The 24,977-nt window shown below is 43.1% G+C and overlaps 1 protein-coding gene across 1 annotated transcript in view; it reads left to right on the top strand.

Moving 5' to 3' along the window:
- The window catches only part of EPHA5 (EPH receptor A5), a 160,913-nt gene extending 139,276 nt beyond the window's left edge, over window positions 1-21,637 (top strand). The window contains 6 exon segments of the mRNA XM_010009013.1: window positions 1,703-1,764; window positions 3,203-3,412; window positions 5,215-5,364; window positions 10,002-10,195; window positions 13,116-13,271; window positions 21,456-21,637. Of these exon segments, the coding sequence (XP_010007315.1) occupies window positions 1,703-1,764; window positions 3,203-3,412; window positions 5,215-5,364; window positions 10,002-10,195; window positions 13,116-13,271; window positions 21,456-21,561 (878 nt within the window). The 3' untranslated portion in view covers window positions 21,562-21,637.
- Window positions 21,638-24,977: the final 3,340 nt, after the last annotated feature.

Here is a 24,977-nt window from a genome sequence, read left to right as displayed (position 1 = left end):
TCTGTTTATGTCTTTAATTCCATGCTCTTGGGCATGGGGCTAATTTATTCCACAATTACTGTCAACCTGCAGCAGTCAGATCATGAAACATAGGTGCTAGAATTTTTTTTTTAATTATTTTTTTTCTTAGGGCAAACGAAGACAGGAGTCTGAAGGAGGTCCACCAGAGTGCTGGTGAAATGAAATGCTAGTCTTGCTGCAACTCTGCCGTGAAGTGTCAGAGATATGGGACCTCACACTACAGTTGGGGTTTAGTTTTTAAAAACAAAAAATGGGATTTTCCTTCCCTGCGTAGCCACTGACATGTTTGTCAACCTATAGCAACGTCACCCAAGATCTCTCCTCCCTCCTGCAGGCAGCCCATGTTGTGGGTAGACAGATGGTTGTCATCCTTGAAGATGGAGCCCATTAGATTGTTTGGGGCTCCATGGTATTTTTCATGGCCCTGAGGTACATTTCTCATATCAAAAGCAAAGCATTTGGCAAGCTTCGAGCTCAGGCAGTAGCTGTGATAGTAACTTAAAATAATTGAAGCAGCGCTGGTCCCTCAGACTGCAAAGGTAGTATCTGCACAACGAGTGTTTTGATTGACAAGTTCACAATTACCTGCATTATGTAGATAATTAAGCAGTAAATTAGGCAAATAGTTAAGGCAATGGGAAAGTGGGAAGATTAAGATCAATCTAAATGGTAGGACATGTGCTGATTTTTAGGAGCATTTACCTTCATGCTCATGTTATGACACGTGGCAGCTCTCGTTGATCATTTCTGTGAAAGACATTTATAATGCACTTTACAAATAAGTGACAGCTCCTCTTTTGTCTGTGCTTCATGCTAGCAAATAGAAATTGATTTAAATAAAAAATAATTTACATGTTCTTATAAGATTTCATTGAATTTACAAGGGCTGGAGCACACCACATTAATTATTGCTATGTCGTTGTGGCAAGCTAGCGAGAAATTAGATATAAAAACTGAGCAAAAACTATACATAATTACCATTAAAATGACTCGAGCATGAAAATTAATCAAATGGATTTGGAAAAACATTATTATTCCTGTCAACAATAGGAGACCAGGTCTTTTGTTAAGGACTTTTATTTTGATTTCCACTTGCACTCCTTCCATAGTTGGCTTGCTTTTGTTCTGCAACATAAATATTCCTTTTCTTACTTCCAGATGTGTTTACAAGTATAATCATACGGGATTACTTGAATTACAAGGGGTAGAATCCCATCCTTTCCTGGTCTTGGTCTGAGTGGGAACCAAGGTCAGATGGATATTTCCAATCATCCTGGTTGCTCCTATTGGGCTCCCATTGTTATCTGAGGGTGTTGAAGCTGTAGGAAGAGTCCAGAGAGGTTGGTGTGTGCAATTTGGCCTCTGCAAGCTTTCAGCTTCTTCACAGAGACAAGGAGAAGGTTGTGCACAGGTTGCCTACATTCAGCTTGCAGCCTCTTCCTCAAACATGATCTAAACACTCTAGGGCTTGGTGACCCACCCATAATACAGGATTACTTTTTCATCCCTCCTCCTCTATTCTCCTCTTTTTACATATATTCTGGCAAAAACTATTGTCAGCCTGCTGGGAAAGCAGTGTCTCTATGTAGATTTACTGTTGCATGGCTCTGTACTCACGTTCAGATGCATTATGAAAAGACTTTAAATAAATTGCTACCAATCTCGTGTATTTTTTTTCCAGGCAAACCAGTAATGATAGTGACCGAATATATGGAGAACGGTTCTCTGGATACATTTTTAAAGGTAATACTTAGACCCTTTTTCCAGAGGGACCTTGGTTAAAGTTTGGGTTCTTTGCAGATGGTTAAAATCAGTGAAAATGTTTGCTGGGTGTTGGCCCAGCTGCTGCTGCTGTCTGGAGGCAGAAGTGGCTCAGTTGCCTGTGTGATCTATATTTATGCAGCATCACGAAGGACCTGGATCATGCATTGATACAAACAGGGAAGAATAAATCAGAGGATATTATTTATTTTAGAAGGCATGGAAATTATTTACTTACCATGCCGAATTTAGTGTGTTTCAAGACCATAACCACACTGCATGATGGCAAAGCCCAGACTTGTCAGAGTTTTTACATGAAACACAAGAACTTGTTGTGTTTTGGGTCCAGCACAACAAAGAACCAGCCCTGCAGCCACTCACTCAACTCCCACACACACACTGGGATGGAGAGGACAAAAGCCAACTAGAAACTCATGGGTTGAGACAAAATGCAAGGAGGGCTCTTCACCCATTAAGGTCACAGGCAAAACAGACTCAACTTGGGGAAAAATGATCATTTAATTTCACACTAATCAAATGCACACAGGACACAGACAACACAAAGAGCAGTGCTTGCATATGTTACCCCACCCCTCCCTTTTTCATGTGCACAAATTACTTTGTTCCAAATTTTTCTACTTCCATCTCCCAAGTGGCACAGGGGGACAGAGGGTGTGGTTGAGTGTGAGTCTACCGTTTTGTGTTTCCTGCCACTCCTTCCTCTTCAGGAAGGACACCGCTCTGCCTCTCCAGCTCCACTCTTTTCCCACTGCCTGCCATGCTCAGATCTTAGATCAGTTTCTTCATATGTTAATCACAGAGGTGCATCTCTTGTCTCTGTAATGGCTCCTTGACTAGCTGGTATTGGAACTGGGAGAATTCTTAAGCTTCTTACAGGAGCCACCCATGGGGCCCCTCCCCCACTACCAAAAAAAGCCACCAGTCCAAACCAGTGCAAAGCTAGAGAAGGGAGGATAGGGGAAGTGGTTCAAAAAACATTGTGACAACATGGGGAAGAGCCCTTCCCCCAGATATTCAAATACGGACTTCTGCAGGTAGGACTTCCATGCAACTTGGTGCCATTCAGTTGGCTGACTCAGAAACAACCCACGCTGGCACCTTTATACACATGACTATATGTATTCACTCCCAGTCACAGTCTCTTTATTAGTCACCAGTGGAAATAGCTCGCTCCTTGATCTCCAGTTAAAAGAACTGCATTTCCTTAGCTTTGTCCCTAGAGATCCTAATCCAAACAGTGAAACTTTTAAAAGCTTAGTGGTCAGAGCATGAGAGTAATGAATCATTAATTTCCCTGGTTTTCTTCCCTGGAGACTTGTCTTTGCGTATTTATTTACACACACGCAACACTGAGGGTGCAGGGACTCTCAGCTGGTTAAATATCTCCTTCCTTTTGCAGAAGAATGATGGGCAGTTCACGGTCATCCAGCTGGTTGGGATGCTGCGGGGCATCGCGTCAGGAATGAAGTACCTGTCTGACATGGGCTACGTACACAGAGATCTGGCTGCCAGGAATATCCTGATCAACAGCAACTTAGTCTGCAAAGTGTCAGACTTTGGCCTCTCCAGAGTCCTGGAAGATGACCCAGAAGCAGCATACACAACCAGGGTGAGTTAGAAGAAGCTGAACTGATTGAGTTCAAGAAAAATGTATTTTCTGCCACATTTTGGTGGTCACACTTTCTAGAAAAGAAGTTTCTAAAAATGCAGAGTCTCTAAACTGTGCACAAGGTGTTAGCAGTTAATCACTATCAGATTAATTTTGCAAATGCCTATAACTTTGTAGTGGGGATGGCAAAATAAGGCAGAACTTAACTTACAACTTCTAAGTTGATGTTGTGCACCTGAGTCAAATAGCAAGCTTTCCAAAGGTGCTGTGCTTCCAGCTCTGTTCTGTCCTCTTTGGCAAATACCAAAGTGTGGAAAGAGTAAGTTCTTTACTTAGACACCCATGCGGAGGTGGGTGATCTTCTGAACAGTTTGACACGTGTAGTGCCCATTGCAAATGATGCATGTTGCCCTCAACGTTACCCTGTTGGGGATAATATTCCCCAACCTGAGAAAGAGTCACTCAAGCCTCAGTGCTCTGCCCCTTTCTATCCTTGATCCATCCTTTCAGGGCATCAGCCCTCCCATCCCAGTGTAAGGCCATATGGCCTCAGCACTGCAAACAGGGGGTGAATAGGATCCATCCTCAGCAGCATAGGCTTGGAGAGAGCCTGCAATATTCACAGCAGTGATTGGCATGCCTGGACATGTCCTATTAGTGTGTTTTTCCAAGGGTATTGTTTTGTGGGTGATGGGAGCTCTCTGGTCACATTCCCAGTTCCTGCAGAGATCTGGGAAAGGCATTTCAGCTCTTGGCTGCCGCAGCCCCTGACAGGACTCAGTGCATGGCTGGACTGGAGCCTCCCTGCAGGCTGGAAGGCTCTTGGCCAGCCCTGCTGTGGTGGCAAAGTGCTGCCATGTGCTAATTGGCACTACTGAGAATCTGGCCCCTCACTTAAGACATGCACTGATAAGCTTATGAATAACTAATTATCAGAAGAAGGCACTTTTAAAAGCTTGCTTTGAAAATGTGCTCCAAATTCTACCTTATTCCAATAACAAACACTGCTGGGGGCATTCGGGGACACTTTCTAATATTTAGCTCAAGACTGAGAGGAAGGGACTTCACAGTAAAATATGTTTTGATATAAATCAAGGGAGAAAACTCTTTAAACCCAATGAGAAAAATATTCCTTAATCTAAACTCCCCTTTCCCTCCCCTCTTCCTTCTCAGAGCTGGTCTGAAGTTTGGTTTCTAAAATGGTAGAAAGGGGGAAAGGAAACAGCAAAGCACATTTGACAGCTGTGACATCATTTTCAGTCCCACAGCAGAGGCCAAGCAGGCTGGTATTTGCATACAGAGATTTCTGTGCCCACTATGCAGATCTCTCTGCTGGACCGGGACTGCATTAGAAGAAGAAAAAAAAAAAAGGAAGAAAGAAAACACCCAGCATTACTTCCGCAGCAATTTGCATGAAGCCCTCGTTAGATCAAAGTCTTCCTCCACTTCAGAGCTGTCTGTTCCTCCCCCGCTCACTCTCAGAAGCGAAGGAACTGTATTCCCCTACCAACCTGTGCAACATAATTGAGATGTTGATCCTATACATGTCCCAGCATTCAAACAACAAACCTTCAGGACAGCCAATTAGTAGGCAGCCTACAAATGCTTATGGGATGAGATAATGCGGAAAGGGGCCCCATGCTGTCAAACAGATTTACTTTAAAATTCGATGTCTCTTTCCAGAGAGAAAATCACATCCCTCTGTGATCTAAGAAGTGCAGTTTCGTCCTCTTTTGCATGCTCTGTGCCCTCCTCTGCAGTCTGGGTTTTGTTGTGGGTTTTTTCTTCTCTTCACCTCCTAGGGAGGGAAGATCCCCATCCGATGGACAGCACCCGAAGCTATCGCCTTCCGCAAATTCACGTCGGCCAGCGACGTCTGGAGCTACGGCATCGTGATGTGGGAGGTGATGTCCTACGGCGAGAGGCCCTACTGGGAAATGACAAACCAAGATGTAAGCATGTGTGAGAGCTGCTGCAGGGTGGGACTTTGAGGGCTTGGACTTCATTCTGCCGTCAGAGATGCAGGGTGGCACGAGAGGAACAGAGCCGCTGTAAAAAGGGCTTTGCTTCCCCCTGCCAGACAAAAACAATCCTCCCATTTGATTTGCTTATTTTGCAGCAGCAGCCCCAAACAGGCTGTGCACAGAGGGAAATGTGTCTGCACAGAGGCAAGCTTGCTTCCCCTAGCAGGCTACTGGAGCTTCACTAATGCTGTTAGAGCTGGAGCATGTCCCTCTTCTGCTTAATGACAAAGGCCTGGAAGGGAATAGATGCTAATAACTGGCAGCATTTCAATTGTGTCTTCAAATCCCTGCTGTCACATAAAACAGAAACTCAAGAGAATCATGGTAAGGGCTTAGTTTCCCTGCACAAAAGGTGGGTGATGTGATCTAATGACAGCAGTCCAAAGAGCTGCATCTTGGTTGCCTTTGCATTGCTGATCTTGAGAGCATAGTTTTGCTGCTGTTTTGAATGTCTTGTAAGTTTGTGCAAGGTCTCATTGTTTGTTTGTACAGCACCCTTGGAGTTGTGTTCCCCTTCTTCCTGGCCCCCAGTGTCCCTTTGACCTCAAAACACTCTCTGAAGCATCTCTAAACAGGAAGACCCCTGAGACGCTGTCCGCCTCCTGACTGCTGCTCTGATTCCAGCTTCTGTAAGGATCTCTTGATCCTTCTGCAGGGCTACCTCCTACCCCAAGCTCACCATAAACATCTGTCCTTGTCTAAGGCAAAAAAAATTTAAGCCTGGGATTGCCAGATTTTCTAGGCCTCTCTGTCAACTTCACACTTCTGAGAACCATGAAGTGTGGCCGGGTTCACCATGAGCCATGCAAAGCAGCTCTGCGCTTGGGTGAAAAAGCACCACTTTTCATGTAGCAAATGGAGTTGTTCCTGATCCCTCCCACTTCATCTCTGCAGCCTTGCCACCTGCAGAGATGCTACTACCTTCTGGGCAAGGAAAGCAGGTCCATGCTCTGCCATGGGTTCCCTCTGGTCACAACAGCTGATGTTTCATCCTTTTTATTTTTTAAGCAGCCTTCCAGTCCCCTTGACTTTCTGCTGTTTCACTGGCAGCAAAGGCTCCAGCTGAGCCTTCTGCTCCTCCTGCATTTTGTCTCTGGGCTTTTGTCATCAGTGGATGTTACTACCTGTCACACTGAGCTGCTGTCTCATCTCACTTTGAGTCTGGGAGCGATACCTTTGAGACCATCGCACCGTGTTTCTTGCCAGCGAGATGAGCACGTTGTTTGGCATGAATGCCCCACCACTTCTGCATTGCTGAGTGTCACAGTTTAACTCAGGTCCGACAACAATGCTCTCGATCCCCCCTCCCCCCAACCCAGGTAGGGAAGGAGAGAGAGAAAAAGAGAGAGACTTGGCTGGATTGAAAACTAAACTACACAGCTTTAATTAAAACACTAATGAATGATACAAGAAAATATATACAATTATATACAGATATATTCAGGTATGGGCAAAAACCTCTCGCCTCCCCCCACCCCAGCAACTCCCACAGCACTTTCCTGAACTGGGAAGAGTCCCGAGGAATCCCGGAGCTGCTGCTGGAGAAAGCACAGAGTTATGGGGGTCACAAGAGATCAAGTCTGAGGATCGACGGTGATGGATGAACAGAGTCCTGCCCGGACACCAGCCATGGACGGAAGAGAAGGGAAGAAGAAGAAGGAAGGAAGTTGTCCTCTGTGATCTCTGACCTTCCTCTGAGCTTACGTAGATATATGGAATGGAATATCTTTGGCCAATTTTGCTGTCTGTCTAACTCAGCCTCCTACGGGGGGGGTCACAGATCTCCCCATAGTGTCTGAGCCGGCAGAGTGCAGGTGCAGCCTTGAAGCCTCAGTAGTTAGAAAAACATTCCACTGTCTTATCAGCCTAGCAGAACACACTGTTGCTAGTTACAAGAAAGCTTACTGAAGGAAAAAAAAATCAGTAAAAAGAAAAATTGGCTTCATCCTGGCTCAAACCAGGACACTGAGGCTGTCACATTTACAGGAAGTTTGGTAAAGCAGCATGTATCTACGCAGGGATTTATCTCAATCAAATGTAGAGACTTTCTTCCATAGCCTGTGCAGAGAATGCAGCAATTGAGAGCCAAGCTTTTTCAGTCACACTGAGCACTGTAACTATCTTTAATGCTGATGCACCCAGCATAGCACAGATGTTGTTCAGTAAATGCCAGACTAAGATTCAGGCTGCTGCCAGTGAATAATGCTGCATGGCCAGAGACATCCCTTGTCTGGATTGTAGCACTATGAATTTTGCAGAACAGTTCTGAAAAGTCCGACCTCCATGCACTGTGGGGCACAGTGTGAATTTGTGAATTTCATGCTTGCTTGAGAAGAAGTGGATGGGGGACTCATTTTTTAGCAGCAGAAAGCAGAGAAATGGTGAGATGTTTATGACCATCCTGCTCAGGCTTTGCTTGGGTTACCTCTATGCCACTGTGCAGGTGCCTTAGTGGTGGTAGCCCAGGAATCCCAATTCAGTGCTGTGGCATATTTCGTGTGATTTATGCCTTTCTCCTTCATCTTCTGAAAGCCTCTTCTTTCCTCCCCTGCTTGTGTTGACAGAAGAATCAGTGGTGTTAGGTACATCATTGGCTTCCATGCAGAGGACCAGAGGACTCTGATCACATGAATTTTGGACTCTTTTGCATGAGAGTTTCTTCGAATGCAAGAGTGTGTTTCAGCATCTTAGCTCCTCACAGTATTTTGATACTATTTACATTGTGTCATCAGAATGAATTACATCCTGTAAATTGAGTTAATGCTATTGATTGTGATGTTACTGCCAGTAATATCAGACATGTATAACCCCACTGCAGATGTAGTTCAGATATTCTGAGTTGGTGCCAGATGGTCTGCTCCCTGTCTCACTACTATTTGCTTTCTGCTGCAGCTGGAGGATGATCAATTATTGCTATAAATACAGATACGGACACAGCAAGTAATGTTCTTGTGGGTTTGCCACACTGAGGCTTTTTTTATAGGACATCTGCAAATTTGGTATCAGGGACCAGCAGAAGCATAGTGTGGTAGGACTGGTTTTTGATGCTGTGAGCAAAAGCCAAGCCATAGAAGAGATTCCTTGCAAGCACATGTTGGGTGGAGCACAGTGCAAGCTCCACTGACAGATGAAATCTTAGATGACTGCAAATGGACTGCAGGTCTTGTGGGCCAGATCTTGTGGGCTACCCTTGGAGAAGATTACAAATTCTTGCCCAATTTCTGTACTATGTACATCCTGAGGGACTTTGAGGTTCCTACTGCTGCTCAGCCAGGTAAGCTCATTCCTAGGACTCTACCACTCAGCAAAAAGCCCTGTGGCAGAAGAGGATTTGAAGGCCAGCCATGCAATCCTGAATTTCAGAGCCTTTTGAAATGCAATGCCAGCCTGGCACAACTCTTCCTGTACTGCTCATAGAGACACTAAAGATCAAGAAAATTACTTCTGTGCTAACCACAGAGCTTTCTTTTTAAACACAGGTTGTTTTCAAATCGTGAGACTGTGCCTAGAAGAAATGGCATCTGAGGCAGTACTTGGAGTGCAACAGTGAAGTTCTGTGGTATTCCACATAACAAATAACTGTGTCCAGCTCCTTTTGGTGAAAGAGTCTTGAGGGTTGAGGGTGTGAAGATGGGCCACTGGGACTCTCCTGGCACAGTCACAGACCCTTGTGGCTTGAAACACAAGCTGCATTCTCCTGAAAATAATAATGGTTCAAAATGGGAACTTCTGGGCTTGGAGCCCTGCTGTAAATCTGTCTAAAACTAGGAAAAACAAGTAGCTTTCTTCAATTCTGCTCTCATTTATTCATTTCTGCCTTTCAAGAGGGCAGGCAGCACGTGTGCATGCCTCTTGTTTTAGATATAGAACCATAGATGGTTTGTATTTTAAATCAGTGCAACAACCCTCCCCTGGTTTTAATTTTTACATACTGTTGGGCTGACATTTTAAATTCCTGGCAGAAATGTGGCCACACTAAGAATCTACTAAACCCAGACAGTATTGAATGATATATGAGATGGTTGTTTTGCCTCTGCCTTCAATCCATCCATCAATTAGCATTCAAAGTCTCTTTCGAAATACAGTCAGACTTTTATTATTGTAATACAAATTTGTGGTCTAGCACATGCTTTTTCATTTAAAAGCAAGCTAACATCAGAATAAACAAAATCACTGCACTCCAAGAAGATGCCAGAAAGCCCTGCAGGCTGCTTTTCATGGACTTAGGGTAGGCTGCTGGTATGTAACCTGCAGACCTCAGCTGAGCTTTGGACAAGTGCAACCTGGCAATATGGCCCCCGGATTGCAGAAGTGCCTTGGCTTTCTAGATTTATTTTGCAGTGACCAAAAACTAAGTTATTCAACCCATCCCATAGAAAATGATATATGAAAGATAGTGGGGTTTACTGGGTTTGCCTCTGGTGTGCAGACTTGGGGTGCTGTAGAAATTGTATGTGAGCATATTTCTGCTCCCAAAGTTCTCTGTTGAAGTTAGCTTGCATTTGGGGAAAAGATGAGGAGAAGAAGAAAAGCAACTCATCAGCCTCCTGTTTTGTCTCCTGTAGGTGATTAAAGCCGTGGAGGAGGGCTATCGCCTGCCAAGTCCCATGGACTGCCCTGCTGCTCTCTACCAGCTCATGCTCGACTGCTGGCAGAAAGACCGCAACAGCAGGCCCAAGTTTGACGAAATTGTCAGCATGTTGGACAAGCTCATCCGTAACCCAAGCAGCTTGAAGACATTGGTTAATGCATCGAGCAGGTACCAACTCGGGCCAGAGCCATTTCTCAGAGCAAGTTCCTTGTCTGAATATGGACCCCTGGGGTTGAATTACCACTTATTATTTAGCCTGCACACGTCCACTAGTGGATGTTGCTCCAGATTCATTATGTCCAGGGGAGTTGTCCCAAATCAGCTTTTTCTGTTGAAACTGGCAAGCAGGTGAGCAATTCAGTTACTCTATAAATGCAGTGCTGCTGCCACAAAGAAAATTACTGTGGCCTGTCTTTCAGAAATGGGAGTTTCAGCAGTATTTCTAAGTCTATGATAAAGCTACCTGTGCTCTACCTCAAGGTTAGAGAGGGCAAGAATTGAGGGCATGAAGTAGATGGTAAATGTTGCTCCAATTACCTGCCTGTTGACTTTATCTTAGTAATACAAATAAAGAGCATCTCTTGGGGAAACTCAGGATGTCCAAATGCATCCTCCCACTACTATTCCCAGGTGAGCTAGCTGCCACTGCTAGTTCTGACAGTCTTGGTAATCACAAGAGGCTCTCTGTGGTTCCCAAAGAGCTGTACACAAATCATTTGCTAAAAGCACATTAAGTGATAAGAACAGCTGGTGTGCATTTTCACATGACTCTGAATAGCTGCACGGCCACAAGTAAGGTAAATATGGTCAAGACATGATACTGCACTTGGGGAAAAGCAGATTAATATTTATTTGTGAGTATTGGGGTCTTCACTGTACTGGAGCCATAGAGAGGCTTTTATTCTTTTTTCACTGTAAGCTGTGTTACTTCTGGACTGTTTGTGTTGCTAATCACTCAGTCCCTTGCAAGGCCACGAAGGAGGGATGAATATAAATCATCGCTGCTTCACTGACGGCAGTGGAGTTCCCCTGATTAACACTGGAAGAGACCCTTCAGAAAAACTTATTCTCTGAGGAGGCAAAAAAGGCATAATTTTCCTCAGACAGGAATGAGCACAATGTAAGATGAGGTTGGACTGAGTTGTGGACTAAAGCAGATGTTCTGCTGTGAGCTTAGACCCATCAAGAGCTCCGTATCATCTGGGTGAGTCTTGCATAGCTGCCTGTGCCTCATCTCACCTCTTGCAACTAGATCCCACCTCCTCATGCCAGCTTGTCCCCACGTATGGCATCTCATGCACTGGAAGAGAAGAAACATGAAATCTCTTAATTTTTAAGTACAAGAGAGATCTGATTCCTTGAGCTGTTTTACATGGTTCATTCGCCATCTGAAGAATAAATTACTCTTTTTAGCAGTTACATGTAATGTAACTATCAACAAACCTAGAGGAAAAGGTTTAAGTTAGCACAAAATATGTACTGTTTCTCTTTTATTTCAGTTTAGAACATTCATTTTCCAGGCCTGTTATGCAGTGGTTCATGCACTTTCTTAGGCCAGAAAAGAGGAAAATAGGCTACAAACTATTTCCTTGAGCTGCTAAGCACTTTACTGATGCTTTGTTCTATTAAAAGGTCCATGCAATTCTAAACCTCTCCTTTTTGGAGCTGCTGTTGGTATTTTCAATGTGGAGGGAGCACCTGAACATCCAGACTTTGTTTCTGTACTCATAGATTGTTATGCCCAGGCCATAGTAATTCCAAATTGATAATAATTTCAACATACAGCTGCTGTAAAGGTTGTTGGTTTGGTTTTTTGTTGTTTTTTTAATATATGTAATATATTTTTTATGGAAATTCTCATTAATGCAAATAAGGAAGGAAGTCGCTCTCTACATTAGATTGTGTGCGTATCAGTAGGTACCTCCTGACATTAGTGATGAAAATCCACTTCTCGTAATGACTACTTAGGACTTTTGAATTCCTTGTGTGTATAAAATGTTATGGGAAGCCATTATGTTCTTGGTACTGCAAGTATTCACATTTTATTGGACCCTTCAGCATTGCTATTAAATAAACAAATAATACTAATGTGCTCATAAAATACCTGAAGATTCCTCAAGTACTATAATAATATAATATCCCAGCTCTCCTTCCAGTTGAAAGTCTTTTAAGTGCAATTCTCACTGCTGGAGGCTGACCCAGAAAATGTTTTTTTCCCTGTGGGTAATAATCTTTATGCGAGGTGTATGGTAGCTCTATGTCCTGGTTTCCAAAGCAGTGGACAAATCTAATTTACTTCTGGCTGAACTTGAAGAAGCCCCCTTTGCACTCTGTGCAGCATTAGTAGGGTGGTGGACCCGTACACAGTGCAAGTCACTTGTGCCAGGTACTGTATCAGTGTTTCTGCTGTGGTGAAGGGTTATTATTTGCCTGAATTTGCTTTTTCCATGCGTGGCATTACTGAACAGGGAGCTATTGCTGCGGACAGTTCCTGAGCAAGCAGGCAGGAGTCAAGCTCTGGTTTCAGGACTGGAGCATGGTTGGAGCATTGCTGCTCTCTGCAGGGCTTGCTGGATGCTGCCCGTATCTGAAATCCCCACCCGACTCTGCAGGAGCAGCCCCTGCATTGGTAACAGCAGCCTGCCATTGATAACTGCTGCTGGGAAATGTAATTTGGGTTTCAGCTTCCAGGCTCTGGGCTGTCTTAAGTGAATTATGAGCATTAAAAGAGGAGGAGGAAAACAAAAGTGGGAGGAATGAAACCAAAGACTGAGAGTGACTGGGGGAGCCTGATAGGAGTCTGCTTGTGGGCAAGTGATAATGCAGATGGACAATAGTCCTCTCCTCCTCTTTCTGTTTGCAGTGAGGACCAGAAATGGCAGGAACTAACCCAAAAGTGGGTGAAGTTACAGGTAAAGTGGTATGTTTAATCAATTGTGTATCAAGCCTGCTGGCAGGATTCAGGCTGCAGCAAACACAGAAAATGCAACGAGTGAATCATGTTACCATAAAAATGCAAGCAACTGAGTCATGTTGGGTACATCTCGATGCTGATTCTGTTTGCTTCTCTGTTTTTGCTTCTCTTTAGAGTATCAAATCTGCTGGTAGAGCACAGTCCACTTGGGAGTGGTGCCTACAGGTCAGTGGGTGAGTGGCTGGAAGCCATCAAAATGGGCCGATACACAGAGATCTTCATGGAGAATGGATACAGTTCGATGGATGCTGTGGCTCAGGTGACCCTAGAGTGAGTAGTGCCCAGATCATTTTCATGTCATTTGTTAGAATTGCAGAGGGGTGGGAAGACAAACCATTCACAAATATGTAGGTATGAGGCTGCAGAAAGGGAAACCATTACCCTTTTTTTTTATATATAATTGGCTCCTTTACTCACAAAAGTTAATGTTTGACTTTGCTGTCCTCTCAACATAGTAGCAGTTGATTATTTAGGATTACCAACAAATGAAAAACCCCACTCTACTAGTAAATATGTAGGAGCTAGAGCCCACACAGAAGTATACTGGCTTTAGACTGGATTAGTTGGTTTTGTAACCAAGTGGACAGTCAAACCCAGTAAGGCATAGAAATAGTATTAAACTTTAATAGAAATAAGCACAGATGCCAACAGAAGAGCATCAGCAAATCCACAGCTCTAGGGGACAGGTTCCGTAGCCAAGATTCTTCTTTCTGAATGTGCCCTTGTTTTTTGCACATGGGTATGACTGCAGTTGGGGTGACAGCACTCAAATTACTTGGTAAATGCCTCAGTGCTACTGATTTTTTATGCTTCATCTCTAATTGACTGCTTTGCTTGTGTAATTACATCTGTACTTTCCTTCTGCTGATTACTCAAACTCCTCTCAAAGCCTGCCTTTCTAGCTGGCTTAAGTTGAGTCTAGTTTACTGCAGGCATTAAGGCAGAATGGGAAGGATTATGTTCCATGATGCTTTGGAGAAGGTTGTGGCTCTTCCAACTACATGCAGATTGCCAGTGCACATACAGAATAGGTGCCGAGGATTAGGAGTAAAAGAAGAATCTCCACACCCTACAGAACTGCAGCATTTCTCCTTGCTGTGGAGCTCACTGTACAGGGTGAGCAATAAGCAAAGCAATATCCTTCGCTTGTGGTGCATATCAGTAACATCTCCATGGAATTCAGTTTTGCATTACATACATGAAGGGAGTGCAGGAACAAGTCTGCTCTCACTCAGATTTTATTTGCTCCACTCACATCACTAATATTTGTTCCTTACACCTGGACTCATCCAGTCTGTCTTCAGGCATTCACATGAAAACCTTGAGTTTGGGATTAAATAATCTCTAGCAACTGTCTAGGGAGTGCATGGATTTCTACCTAGATCCTTTTTTGGATGTCTGAGACTCTTACTTGCTGTTTCCCAGACTAGTCCTGCAATTACACACCATGTTACTTTGGCTTTTGAGGACTCTCCGGTTCCTTACCTACTCATCTGATATGGCAACACACAGAAACACCAGGCTTTGGGGCTATATTCAGACTGGTGATCTACTAACATTGACTAAGGAGGAGGTCCATCTCCAGGGTGGTCAGAATCCAAATGGCAGGAAGACCTAGCTAGACAGCAAGTGGGAAGAGGAGGGATAGGATGAGGCAGTAATTTAAGAGAAAAGGGAAACACTGGAGCGTTCCCTGCTACTGTGTCAGCTCTTTTAACCAAGGCAAGTTCTGGTAGAAAATGCAGATTGCCTAAAATATATCATAGACTTCATGCTGCTTTACTGAATTAGTCATATCATAGAAGAAAATAATGTTTCCCAAAAGCTTCCAGTTTGTTCCTCTTTAGAATTCTATGCCATTTCAAGAGCTCTAAAATAAATGTTCAGGATTTAAATACTTTGGTTTGGGTCAGAAAGTTCAAACCCAAATTAATTACTGTTTTTGACAGTAAATTAGAAGTTCACTTCCTCATGTAGCTTTAAACAGTCTTATCACCCCATCCCACTGACAAAACTATTCCTAACCTCCCATTTTCTTGAGTGCAACATTTAAGATCATGAAATTAGCTCCTTAATTTTACTTAAAACTTTAAATACTTCCCTATATTTACTCTTTGATATTCCAGAAATTTCAAAAGTATTCCCCAAAACCTTTTCAGGCTACCCAAAAGTACTTAAAAATGTTTGTTTTTTTTCAATTAGCAGTGGATCAAGAAAACCATTATCTGTACAGTTCGAGCCAGAAATGCCAGCTGGTTTAAAAGTCTTTTAGATTGTAGCTGCCAGAGATGCTCTGACCCTCACAAGCTCCAAACTGCCTCCTCCACCAGGTCCCAGTATGTTTTCTGTAGCACAAATGTCATCCTACTCTGGTCCATTTCTGGCCGCAGTGGAGACAACGTGTCTGAGCTACTCAGCTTCAGCTTTCTTCTGGGCTTTTACAGCAGCAGAATAGCACAGAGGAGCTGATGCCTGGGGACCTTTTGGGTTTGTTGCTTGGGGGTTTTTTAAGCTGAAAGGATTTATTTCATTAATCCATCTTGCATTTCATTTGAAACTGAAAAAAAAGTTGGAACTAACTTCAACTAGTTAGTTATCCATGCCAGTAAATAAATTCCTCCCACAGCTGCCTTGGACAGAGATGATTGGATGAATCAGGCTTGGTTCTTGAGCAGCTCAGCCCACACACCTTTGCATTGCAGTGGTGGTATAGTAAGAGGACTTGACCTCACTAGAGGCTATTTTTGGGAAAACTGTGGAAAGTTTGTTAAAAAAACATCCAAATCAAGACTTCTCTCATCTCTCTCAGATATAGTAAAAAAACAAACCAAAACAAAACAAACAAACAAACAAAACAAAACACAAAAATAAAACCAAAAACATTTTCAGCAGTTAAAAAAGAGGAAACCATCATAGTGACTTAGGAGGAAAGGTGTCCATGTTGAAAGCCTGAACCATGTACTCTGAAATCAACAAAAGTAATGGAGAGAAATGGCTTCTGGGTGGGCTCAGCTGAGACTCTCACATGAGAGTTCTGCAAAAAATAAAACACTGGAATGAGCAAAGTTCTTTACAGGTTAATATATCGGGGGGTGGAGGGGAATTCTGGAGGTTTTTGGGGTTTTTTCTCCTGGTAAAAGGGAACAACAAGACATTTGGTACTTCACAAAGGAGAATTCAGGTTAACTGTTCCTTGTAATTTTTAATAGGGGCAACTGCTCAGTATATTCCAGAGCTGGGACTTGGGGGGATTGGGTGAAAGATGATCTGAACATCTGAATTGCTTTCCCCAAATGACATCAGTATAACAGTGTTTACAATTTAAGAGGTTGCTTTCTAATATCATTCAAAATTCTTTCCCCAATTCAAACTGCATAGAAGACAGATGTGGAAACTACATGGAGAATGGAGAACTGGGTAATTGCTGCCAGAAAAGGCAGAAAAAAAAGTATTATTCATGTAAAGAATTCATAAAATGTTCTGAAAAAAAAATATTACTGGCACTGTAGGAGGGTTTGGCCATTGCATTGATGGGACTGGTGACTGTGGGCACCCAGCTTGTGGCCTCTTCACAGGACCTGGTTGAGATGGTAGCTGTTAAGCATTTTTTTTAAATCCCCCCCTCTTGGCATGCAAAGCAAAATCCCAATTACTGCCCTGCTTCTTTCAAGCTGATGGCTTGATGCGTTTATTCCAGAAAAGAGTAGTATTAGTGAAAAAAAACTGAAACCAAAAGATTAAAAAGCTAAGCCCAGTGAATATCACCCCAAGTCCTGAGCTCTGCCTGCTTAAGCAAAGACCTGAAAATGTATGTGCTCAAACAAAGAGTGATTTCTACATTTAGCTCTAATTCTTGCAAAGGGACGAATCACCCTGTGAAAAGTGGAGCCTCACCCTCCACCCCCTCTTTCCAACTGGATATCAGACTTGAAGGCAACCTTTCCAGTGGACCAGACCTGCTCTTTAAGCTTGTGGACCACCTAATGACTTTGAGTGTGTCTGGAGCTCTTTCAATCCACTGCACGAATAACTTTACCAGGACAATACTCAAGAATAGATAGATCCATGACATGAGTTTCAGTCTGACCCTTGACTGGACCAATTATTAACCATGTGGACTACATATTTCCACCTTTTGAAAGATCTGTACACACTGAATCTCAGGACACCCTGTTGTTTGTTATTAGATGAAGAGCTCTGAATATTTGTAATAATATGTGCTGTGTTGCTTTGCATTGTATATTTTTTTCTTCTAAAATAAAATAAATTATTTATTAAAAGTTATACTGGATGAAGAGTGTTTAAGAGTTCACCTGCTCTAGATGATTATTCTTAACCTGAAATCTCAGCCCTGAGATTGTGATGCTGCATCTGCTTCTGAACAAACCAATTCTCACCTCGTAATCAAGTCTGACGGGAATAATGAACACGAGCAGATGAACTCTTAAAAAAAATATATGTTTTTAGGTCCTCATTTAATGTAAAAGGTCCTAGCAAGTGGATTTCCCTCTCTTTAGCATCTTCTGAAGGTCTTTGAAGTTCTTCTTTCCCCTCATTTGAACTGACAACTGGCTAAATCCATGAGTAGTTCCAGTCTGCACAGGCAATTACAGAGTTACACCACGTGAGGAAGAGTGGTGAAATCTGGCATGGATAGGAGGTGAAATGCAAACTATCTGTGGTAGATTGATGGCTGATAACCACAGAGATCTTTCAGGAAGCTGGCCCTTTTGCTTGCATGACTAACCAGCTGGTGAGGGGGGTTGTATTTTATGTGGCAATCCAGTCCTAGTCTACACTGTGTTTGACAAACTGGTCCATGGTGTATAAGTAGTTCTGTTTGTAAATAAAATGTTTTAAATATATTTCTTAAAACGTGGAGATTGTGAATTCAACCCTTCCAAATGGAGGATACTGCAGGGAAGGGGCATAGTGTGTTGTCTGTGGCATGTTGCAGCTGGGCTTTCGTGCAAGGTGGTGGGAAGAGTCCAGCATGCATGCAGCTCTACACAAGCTGTTTGGGGTGAGCCAACACCAATTTTTCTCTTTATTTCCTTGGCTTTCTGGTCAGCTGAGGTTGGCCTCTGACTACTGTGTTGGCAAGTGATTTGAATTCCTGCCTGTTTCCGTTTTCAGCCTTATGTGAATGAAAGCTAAAAGAGACTTCTCCCTGAAAGAAAGAGTAAAAACTGCTGGGGCAGATCAGGTCTTTTGAAAGCGGGAGACCCCACAGCACACGGGCACACACATCTCCATGGCCTCGGGGAGCACCTGTGCCACTGCCACAGCAGTGAGCACAAAACCCAACACTGGAGTGCACAGCAAGATGCAGCCTGGATCCTGCTCACAAGTGTTTTTTGCACCCCCAGGCTCTTAGTTATGCAGTTTCTTGCACATTTCTATTGCAAAGCCCCAGTAGATAACCACAGACATTTCTGTGGATCTGAGCCCAGTGAAATTGCCAGTTGGCTGCATTCACATGAGCCAGGCAGCTCTGGATTGGAGCTTGAGAACTGTTGTTTTGCAGTCTTTTGGCACAGAAGTTAATATTTTTTTGTCCCAAAACCAGCTGGTTTGTGCAGCCAATTTTGTTTCAAATGGCCTTCTGCCTTACACTTCTCTTAAGACCTTCAGCACTGGATGCATGGGAGTGTGCAATGGGCTCTAAATCACGCCTGGAAAATGGGAATTAAAGCTCATGCATTCTCTAGGTGGTTTTTTCAAAGTTTTGTTGCTGCCTTTACAACACTTAAAGTGGCTTTTGAAAAAAAACTGCTCATTTTATACTTAGGCAAGCATCTAGCTCAGAAGCTGTTGTCTTCTGGTCCATCTTTGCAGAGGTGCAAGACCGCACGGTAGCTTTTTCCCCTTTCTGAGGAGTCCTCACATTTTTGACCAGTGACTCCACATTCAAGAGGATTTGATATTCAAAAAAACTGACTGGATACCCTTGGTGAGCAGCTAATTGATTGAAACCAGAAACTCCTTTTTGTTCTGTCTCTCTTGTAAATCAATGAGACACTCCTCAAGGATATTGAGTTAACGGGATACTGTGAGGAGAAAAAAAACCAAACCTGTATAGTGAGTAGGGTTCTTTTTATTAAACTGGCAGAGCTGAATGTGAAATGCCAAGACATACTTGCCTTTCTCATAGTTTCAGGCAATTTTTTTCCTGCATAACATGTAAGAGTATCAGAAATGATACACCTATGTAATATGTGGTGCTGGGTTTTCAAAAGAGCTCAGCTTGCACTTTAGATACCAGGAAAAAAAAGCAAACTGAATTTTCAAAAAAGGACCAGCAGAGCAACACACAGCAGGGGAAGATGAATTATGGCTCTTTTAAAAATCAGGTCCTATACTAGGTTGTTTTTTGGGATTTTTTTTTTTATCTTTGGTGTGAGCTTCCAACTGTGCTGTGTACATAAAATAAATTGCATGTAACAACAGCATTACAACATTTCCCTTCATTATTAAGATGGCTTGCTGAACCAGTTTCACAATTCAATGGAGGCAGAAATGAAGGCATGTCCCCTTGAGAAGGTAGACACCTTTTTTGGGTGCTGCAGCCTTTTCTCTGCCAGGTGAGGAGCATTCCTGTTGTGGCTCATTGACCACCCTTGTTCCATGCCCTTTACATTGTGATTTCCCCCACGCATCGGCGTGATACGTTGCCAAAATAGAGAATGATCATGAAATGAAGTGCTCAGTACAGAGCAGAAAATCTGGTATTTTCCAAATTGAAAGTCTGAATGTGTGACAATCCTTGGAGAACAACAGATCTAGCTTGTGGCTTCAACCAGCTCATGTTCTAATGTATTAGCCTTCACTCAGGGTTGTTTTTTATTCAAAGCAATCTTTATTTGTGTAAGTTTTGGACATAGATGGTTGGTTGTACTCATACAGGAGTCTGTCCAGAATGTGAAGCTGCTGAGAGAGGTACACTCCCATGGGTAGCTCACCCAAGGTTACGTGAAAGCACTTTGGTGGTCACTGCATGTGTTGACCTGCAATTCAGCATGTATCCATGCTGTGAGCCGTAGGGCACATGTGCAGTGTGTCTCAGGTGATTATTTGACTTCTGCGTGTTGCTGGTGATCCCCAGCCCTTACATATACCAGTTCCACCAAAAAGCATCTACGTGTTCAAGGAAGTAACGTCCTGCTGGCTTTCAGTGGAGACCTTTATCCTAAAAGACTTGTACACAGGGTGTCAGCAGCTCTGGGATTCACACACGTATTGGCAAGACTGTGGAGCACTACTTTGACAACATCCTTTATTTAGTCCAGACTGGAGATAGAAAGCAAGGGGCTGATCTTTCTCTACTGGAAGTCTCCAGACAAAACACTACATCTCCTCTAAGTCAAACTGCTACTCTAATAGTCTCCATGTCTTGTCTTGTAAACACAGATATGCCTGCCTTGATGGCTCTTCCAAGCTTTTATTTCTACAGTTTCTCTGTTAATACTTTTTCCCATGTAAAGAAACCCTGCAACTATACTCTGCCATAACCACAGCCGTACCTGGCTTTAGATGTGTCATTGAATCTGATCACCTAAGGTCCTGCTGTAATATCTCCAGGGAATGACTTGTCCCACTTCTGTCTTTCGGTGGGATAAATTGTCCCCCGGAGGTGCCACTTTCACAACTTCAGGGTGAACCTTGGTGATTACCTGCATCTGTACACCTACATTTTAGAGGTATGAGCTTCTGAGAAAACTATCTTTCCTTCTCCTCCTGCATTTTACATAAACTATCTTATTCTACAGCTTTCATGTCCTGGCAGCCCAGTAGACAGATTGAATGCAAATGCCTTTGCCTTTTAGAGTTCAGCCCCCAAAAAATCAAAGTTGAGTTTATGGGAAGATTTGCAAAGACCCAGAAGGAAGCTGCATTGCCAATTGCTGTTGACTTTAGGGAGTCATAGGGGTGGTGGCCATGCTCAAGACTTTTGCCATTAAGCAATTGGCTCTAGGATTGTGGTTTGTCCATCTTTGGCTTTGCCTCATCTGAAGAGGAAAGAAGCATGGATTGACATCAGTCCTCACTGCTTGTATCTGAGATCAAATACCAGCCTCTCCCAGGAGAAGAGAAAACTGCAACAGAGGCTTTCTTACATGGCTTTTCTCTTGGAAATAGGACTTTTCACACCTAATAGAGTCCTTGGCCAAAAGCAATGCTGACACTTTGCTGTCCAGCTTTTCTCCTTGGCTAGTGAGGTGATCTTGGTCAAATCATCTCAGCTCTCTCAGATGCTGCCAGCTGTTATTTATTTATTTATGTATTTATTTATTTATGAAATGGGGAAAAAAACTGGCCAACTAAGCCTGGCTTTGGGTGCCATCAATGGTAAGAGGCAGGTGCTGGCAGCAGCATTGGCATGAGTGGCACGTGGTGTGTGCGGGGGCGTGTGCCTGAGAGGTCCCTGGAACCAACGTCTGCTTTCTCCCACAGGGATTTGAGGCGGCTGGGAGTGACACTTGTTGGTCACCAGAAGAAGATAATGAACAGCCTTCAAGAGATGAAGGTCCAGTTGGTGAATGGGATGGTGCCATTGTAACTCGGTTTTAAAGTCGCTTCCTCAAGTGGGTCGGTCCTGCACTTTGTACACTAGCCCTGAGATTTATTTTGACTAAGAAAAAAGAAAAGAAAAAAAAAGATAAAAAGGGAAATTCGATGGTTTCTATAACTGAAGGACGCTGGCCTCTGCTGCAGCATTTCCAATGCAGTGTTTGACTGAAGTTTTCCTTTTCTTCCTCTTTGTGTCCTCATTTTCATGAAGTAAATGTAAGATGCATGGAACATGGAAACGAATCTGCTGTACGTGAGGTTAACCCATCTCTTAAGCTTCAGCGATGACGACAACAAGCCTTTTTACCACACATTGGCTGTACATGGGAGATAGATATATATATATACGTACACATGTATATATATATAGCACCTTTATATACTGAATTCCAGCAGCACATGGTAATACTTCCAAGGACTGACTTGAGTAAAGGAGTTTTGTAGCTGTTTGTGGGCTCCCAAAAGCTGCGGTTTACTGAAGTTTAACTTCGAGTCTTACTTGTCTACAGAGGTGTATTGAAGAGCAATATGATTAGATTATTTCTTGATAGATATTTTGTTTTGTAAATTTAAAGGAAAAAAAAAATGCTGTTACACAGCATTAAGTTATAGAGACTAGTGTATAAATATGTTGCTTGCTCCATGGCAAAAACAATACAGGGTGTATTTTTTTCCCCTCCCACTGTGTTACCAAGTTCTTTTTGTTTGCTCTTCTGGGAGGATAATACATGACTAAGATGTATATACTGTACAGTTTGCTACACATCAGGTACAAGATTTGGGCTCTTTCCTTGGTTTGTTCTTTTTTTTTCCCACCTGTTTTGCTTTGGTTTGTCTCCCCTTTTTTGTGTTATGCTATGCTTTATATTTTTGCTGCTGTTTGGTTAGGGCAACATACAAAGCCTTCAGGAGTTCTGATTACATATATGAAGTAGGAGTCTACTTAAATATGTCACCCCCTCTTCCTGTCCACCACAGGCTGGGGATGTCCAGAAGAAGAAAGTTAAATATTTAGTTCTCAGTGGCCTCCAGCAACAATATGGCATCAATTTTTGTGTGTTTGAGTCCTGCCCAAAGACAGTGTGGGATTGCCTCTGCACCAGCATTTCAGCCTGGTAGCCATCTCCCAGTGCAGCCCTTGCCCTTGTGCTTTGAGCCCAGGGAGAAACCACGAGGTGTTTGTAGCTGGAAGGAAGGGGTTTTGTGGTTCCTCTTCTCATTGTGGGGATTAAGTCCTGGGGTGTGGTGTGGAGGCAAGCCCATGGTCATCCAGCATGGAGATTTTGTAGTATATCCTTCAGAGTGGTGGCAGGATTATTTTAGGAACTGTGTTGTCACAGATTGTCTCTCTGGACGTTCTCAGTTTGGGTATGGACTTGGCTACTTTGAGGCAGAGTGTGGAGAGGAGAGAAGAGCAGAGCAGCCCAATGTGGTCACAGCATTGGCACCCCATGGCTGAGAGGGCCCCATCCACATGGGGCTGGCACTGCTCAGGTCTGCACTTAGTTGCAACTGGGGTTCAATGTGTCCATATAAGCTCATGGCTGGTGTTTTCTGAGGGACTTGAGGGCAACCTGATCCCCTGGGAATCCCACCAAGAAACAGGTTTGGGCTGTCCTCCTCTTTTTGTTGCAGATAGGATTAATCAGCAAAGTTAATTTGGTAGTCATAGGTTGGGATTTTTTTGTGAAAGTTTTGGTTAAGATAAGGATTTTTAAAAGGCTCAGTGGATGACAAGTGTTTGCTGTTTCTGTAGAGGTATCACTTCCTTAGAGGTTGGGTAGCATCTTGTAGCATCCTTCCTTGATGAGAACATGGACATACTGACTTGTTGCAGCTCCCTTCATCCCCAGTGCTGGAGAGATGAGCCTAAGGAGCTCATTCAGTGCCAAGAGGAGGCCTGTGTCCTTTATATCTTGCAGCAGCATGTGTTGAATGCCACCTTCAGCTGTTTCAAAGGTCTTTTTTCCATTTCCCCCTAGCCTTTGGGTGAGATCTGATACAAAAAATGGTTTATAAAGAAAAAAGTCTATGTGGAGAGGGTTGGGTGGTTCATTTTTTTTCTTAGCAGCAGGGCTTCTTCAGACAATTCTTGCCTGTTCTAAAATGGCCACCTCCTCTTTGAGATGCTGCCAAGCTCCTTGGGAATCAGGAAACAGAGAGGAGCTGCAGCAATTCCTGACAAATCTTGATGGTGTGATTTCCCATACAGTTTCATTTTGGCAGCCACCAGACCACAAAAGAGAAGAGAGGAATCAGAACATGCTAATTTTGGTGCAGAAAATAAGACTTCTCATATAATAAATAAGATTATTAGAGCTGTCAGCAGAACAGTCTTGTGATTATTTGTGCCTCCCTGCCTGCAGCACTTGGGGAAACAACCCATAGGAAGACAGAAACAACTCATTTCGTCGGGAGGAATCTTTCGGTTGCCAACCACATCCACCAGCCAGCCTGAGAGACAAGTTATTAGCAAATACACAGCACTTTCTGCCCATCATCTCTGCTTCTTCCTTACCTGTTGCCTCCATGGGAGGAGTTTGGTTTGGTCTTTTTTCATGGACTTCTAACAGCATAATCCTCTTTACACCATTTGTGGGGTTTGAAAGGCTTGTGCAGTATGGCTGGTATGTGTACCAGATGCTGGAGTAAACTTCAAAATTATGAACTAGTGGAAAACAAGGTGTTCTTAAAGTCAGACTGCATTTGTAAATAGGGCACCTCTTCTCAGTTCCTCCAATAAATAAATAAATAAACTTTTCTATTTATTTCAAGAGCTGTTCGTACTACAGGTCTGTGTATAATAAGCTTTGTCTTGGAGCATAAAATAAAATGGTGTTTTAACAAGTAGGTCCAAATGTTACAGCTTCTATATCCATAAGCAAGTTCCAGAGGTTTTTCCCAGGGGCTTTTGGTTCCCATCCAAAATCTATGAGTTGTCTGTATTTTAGTCATGAACATATATATTGGGATGCTTTTTTGTGAGGGCTGTAGGGGAGGTTCCTGCCTACAGCAAGTCTGAGCACTTCGCTGGTCCAGCTGGTGCAATGAATGTAATGGTGCTTTTTCCCCAGTATATTTTGCTGCTAATTGCAAGGAAGGTAATTCAAAGGGTCTAAGAGGTGAAAAGGCTCTTTTCAAGATAGTTTTTCATGCTGGAAGAAGGAAGCGCCCCCAAGCATGGCTTGTGTAGACTGACCACATTTCATGGAGTAGCTACCACTTGGAAAAATTAGCTGAGCATAAACAAGGCAGACTGGCTTAAAGGAAAAAAAAAATCAGTTTAAAAGTTTATTTATTTCTTCCATATGTTAATGGCAAGAAGAACAAAAAATGAAAGTAAAATCTCTTTTTGTCTATTCAGTGTGGAATATAATTTAGAAGTCCCAGTGGTAAACTCCTTGG

The sequence above is a fragment of the Chaetura pelagica genome, unplaced genomic scaffold (assembly GCF_000747805.2).
Source record: "Chaetura pelagica isolate M959 unplaced genomic scaffold, ChaPel_1.0 scaffold221, whole genome shotgun sequence".
NCBI lineage: Eukaryota > Metazoa > Chordata > Aves > Apodiformes > Apodidae > Chaetura > Chaetura pelagica.
This window is presented reverse-complemented; position numbering and strand designations above follow the sequence as displayed.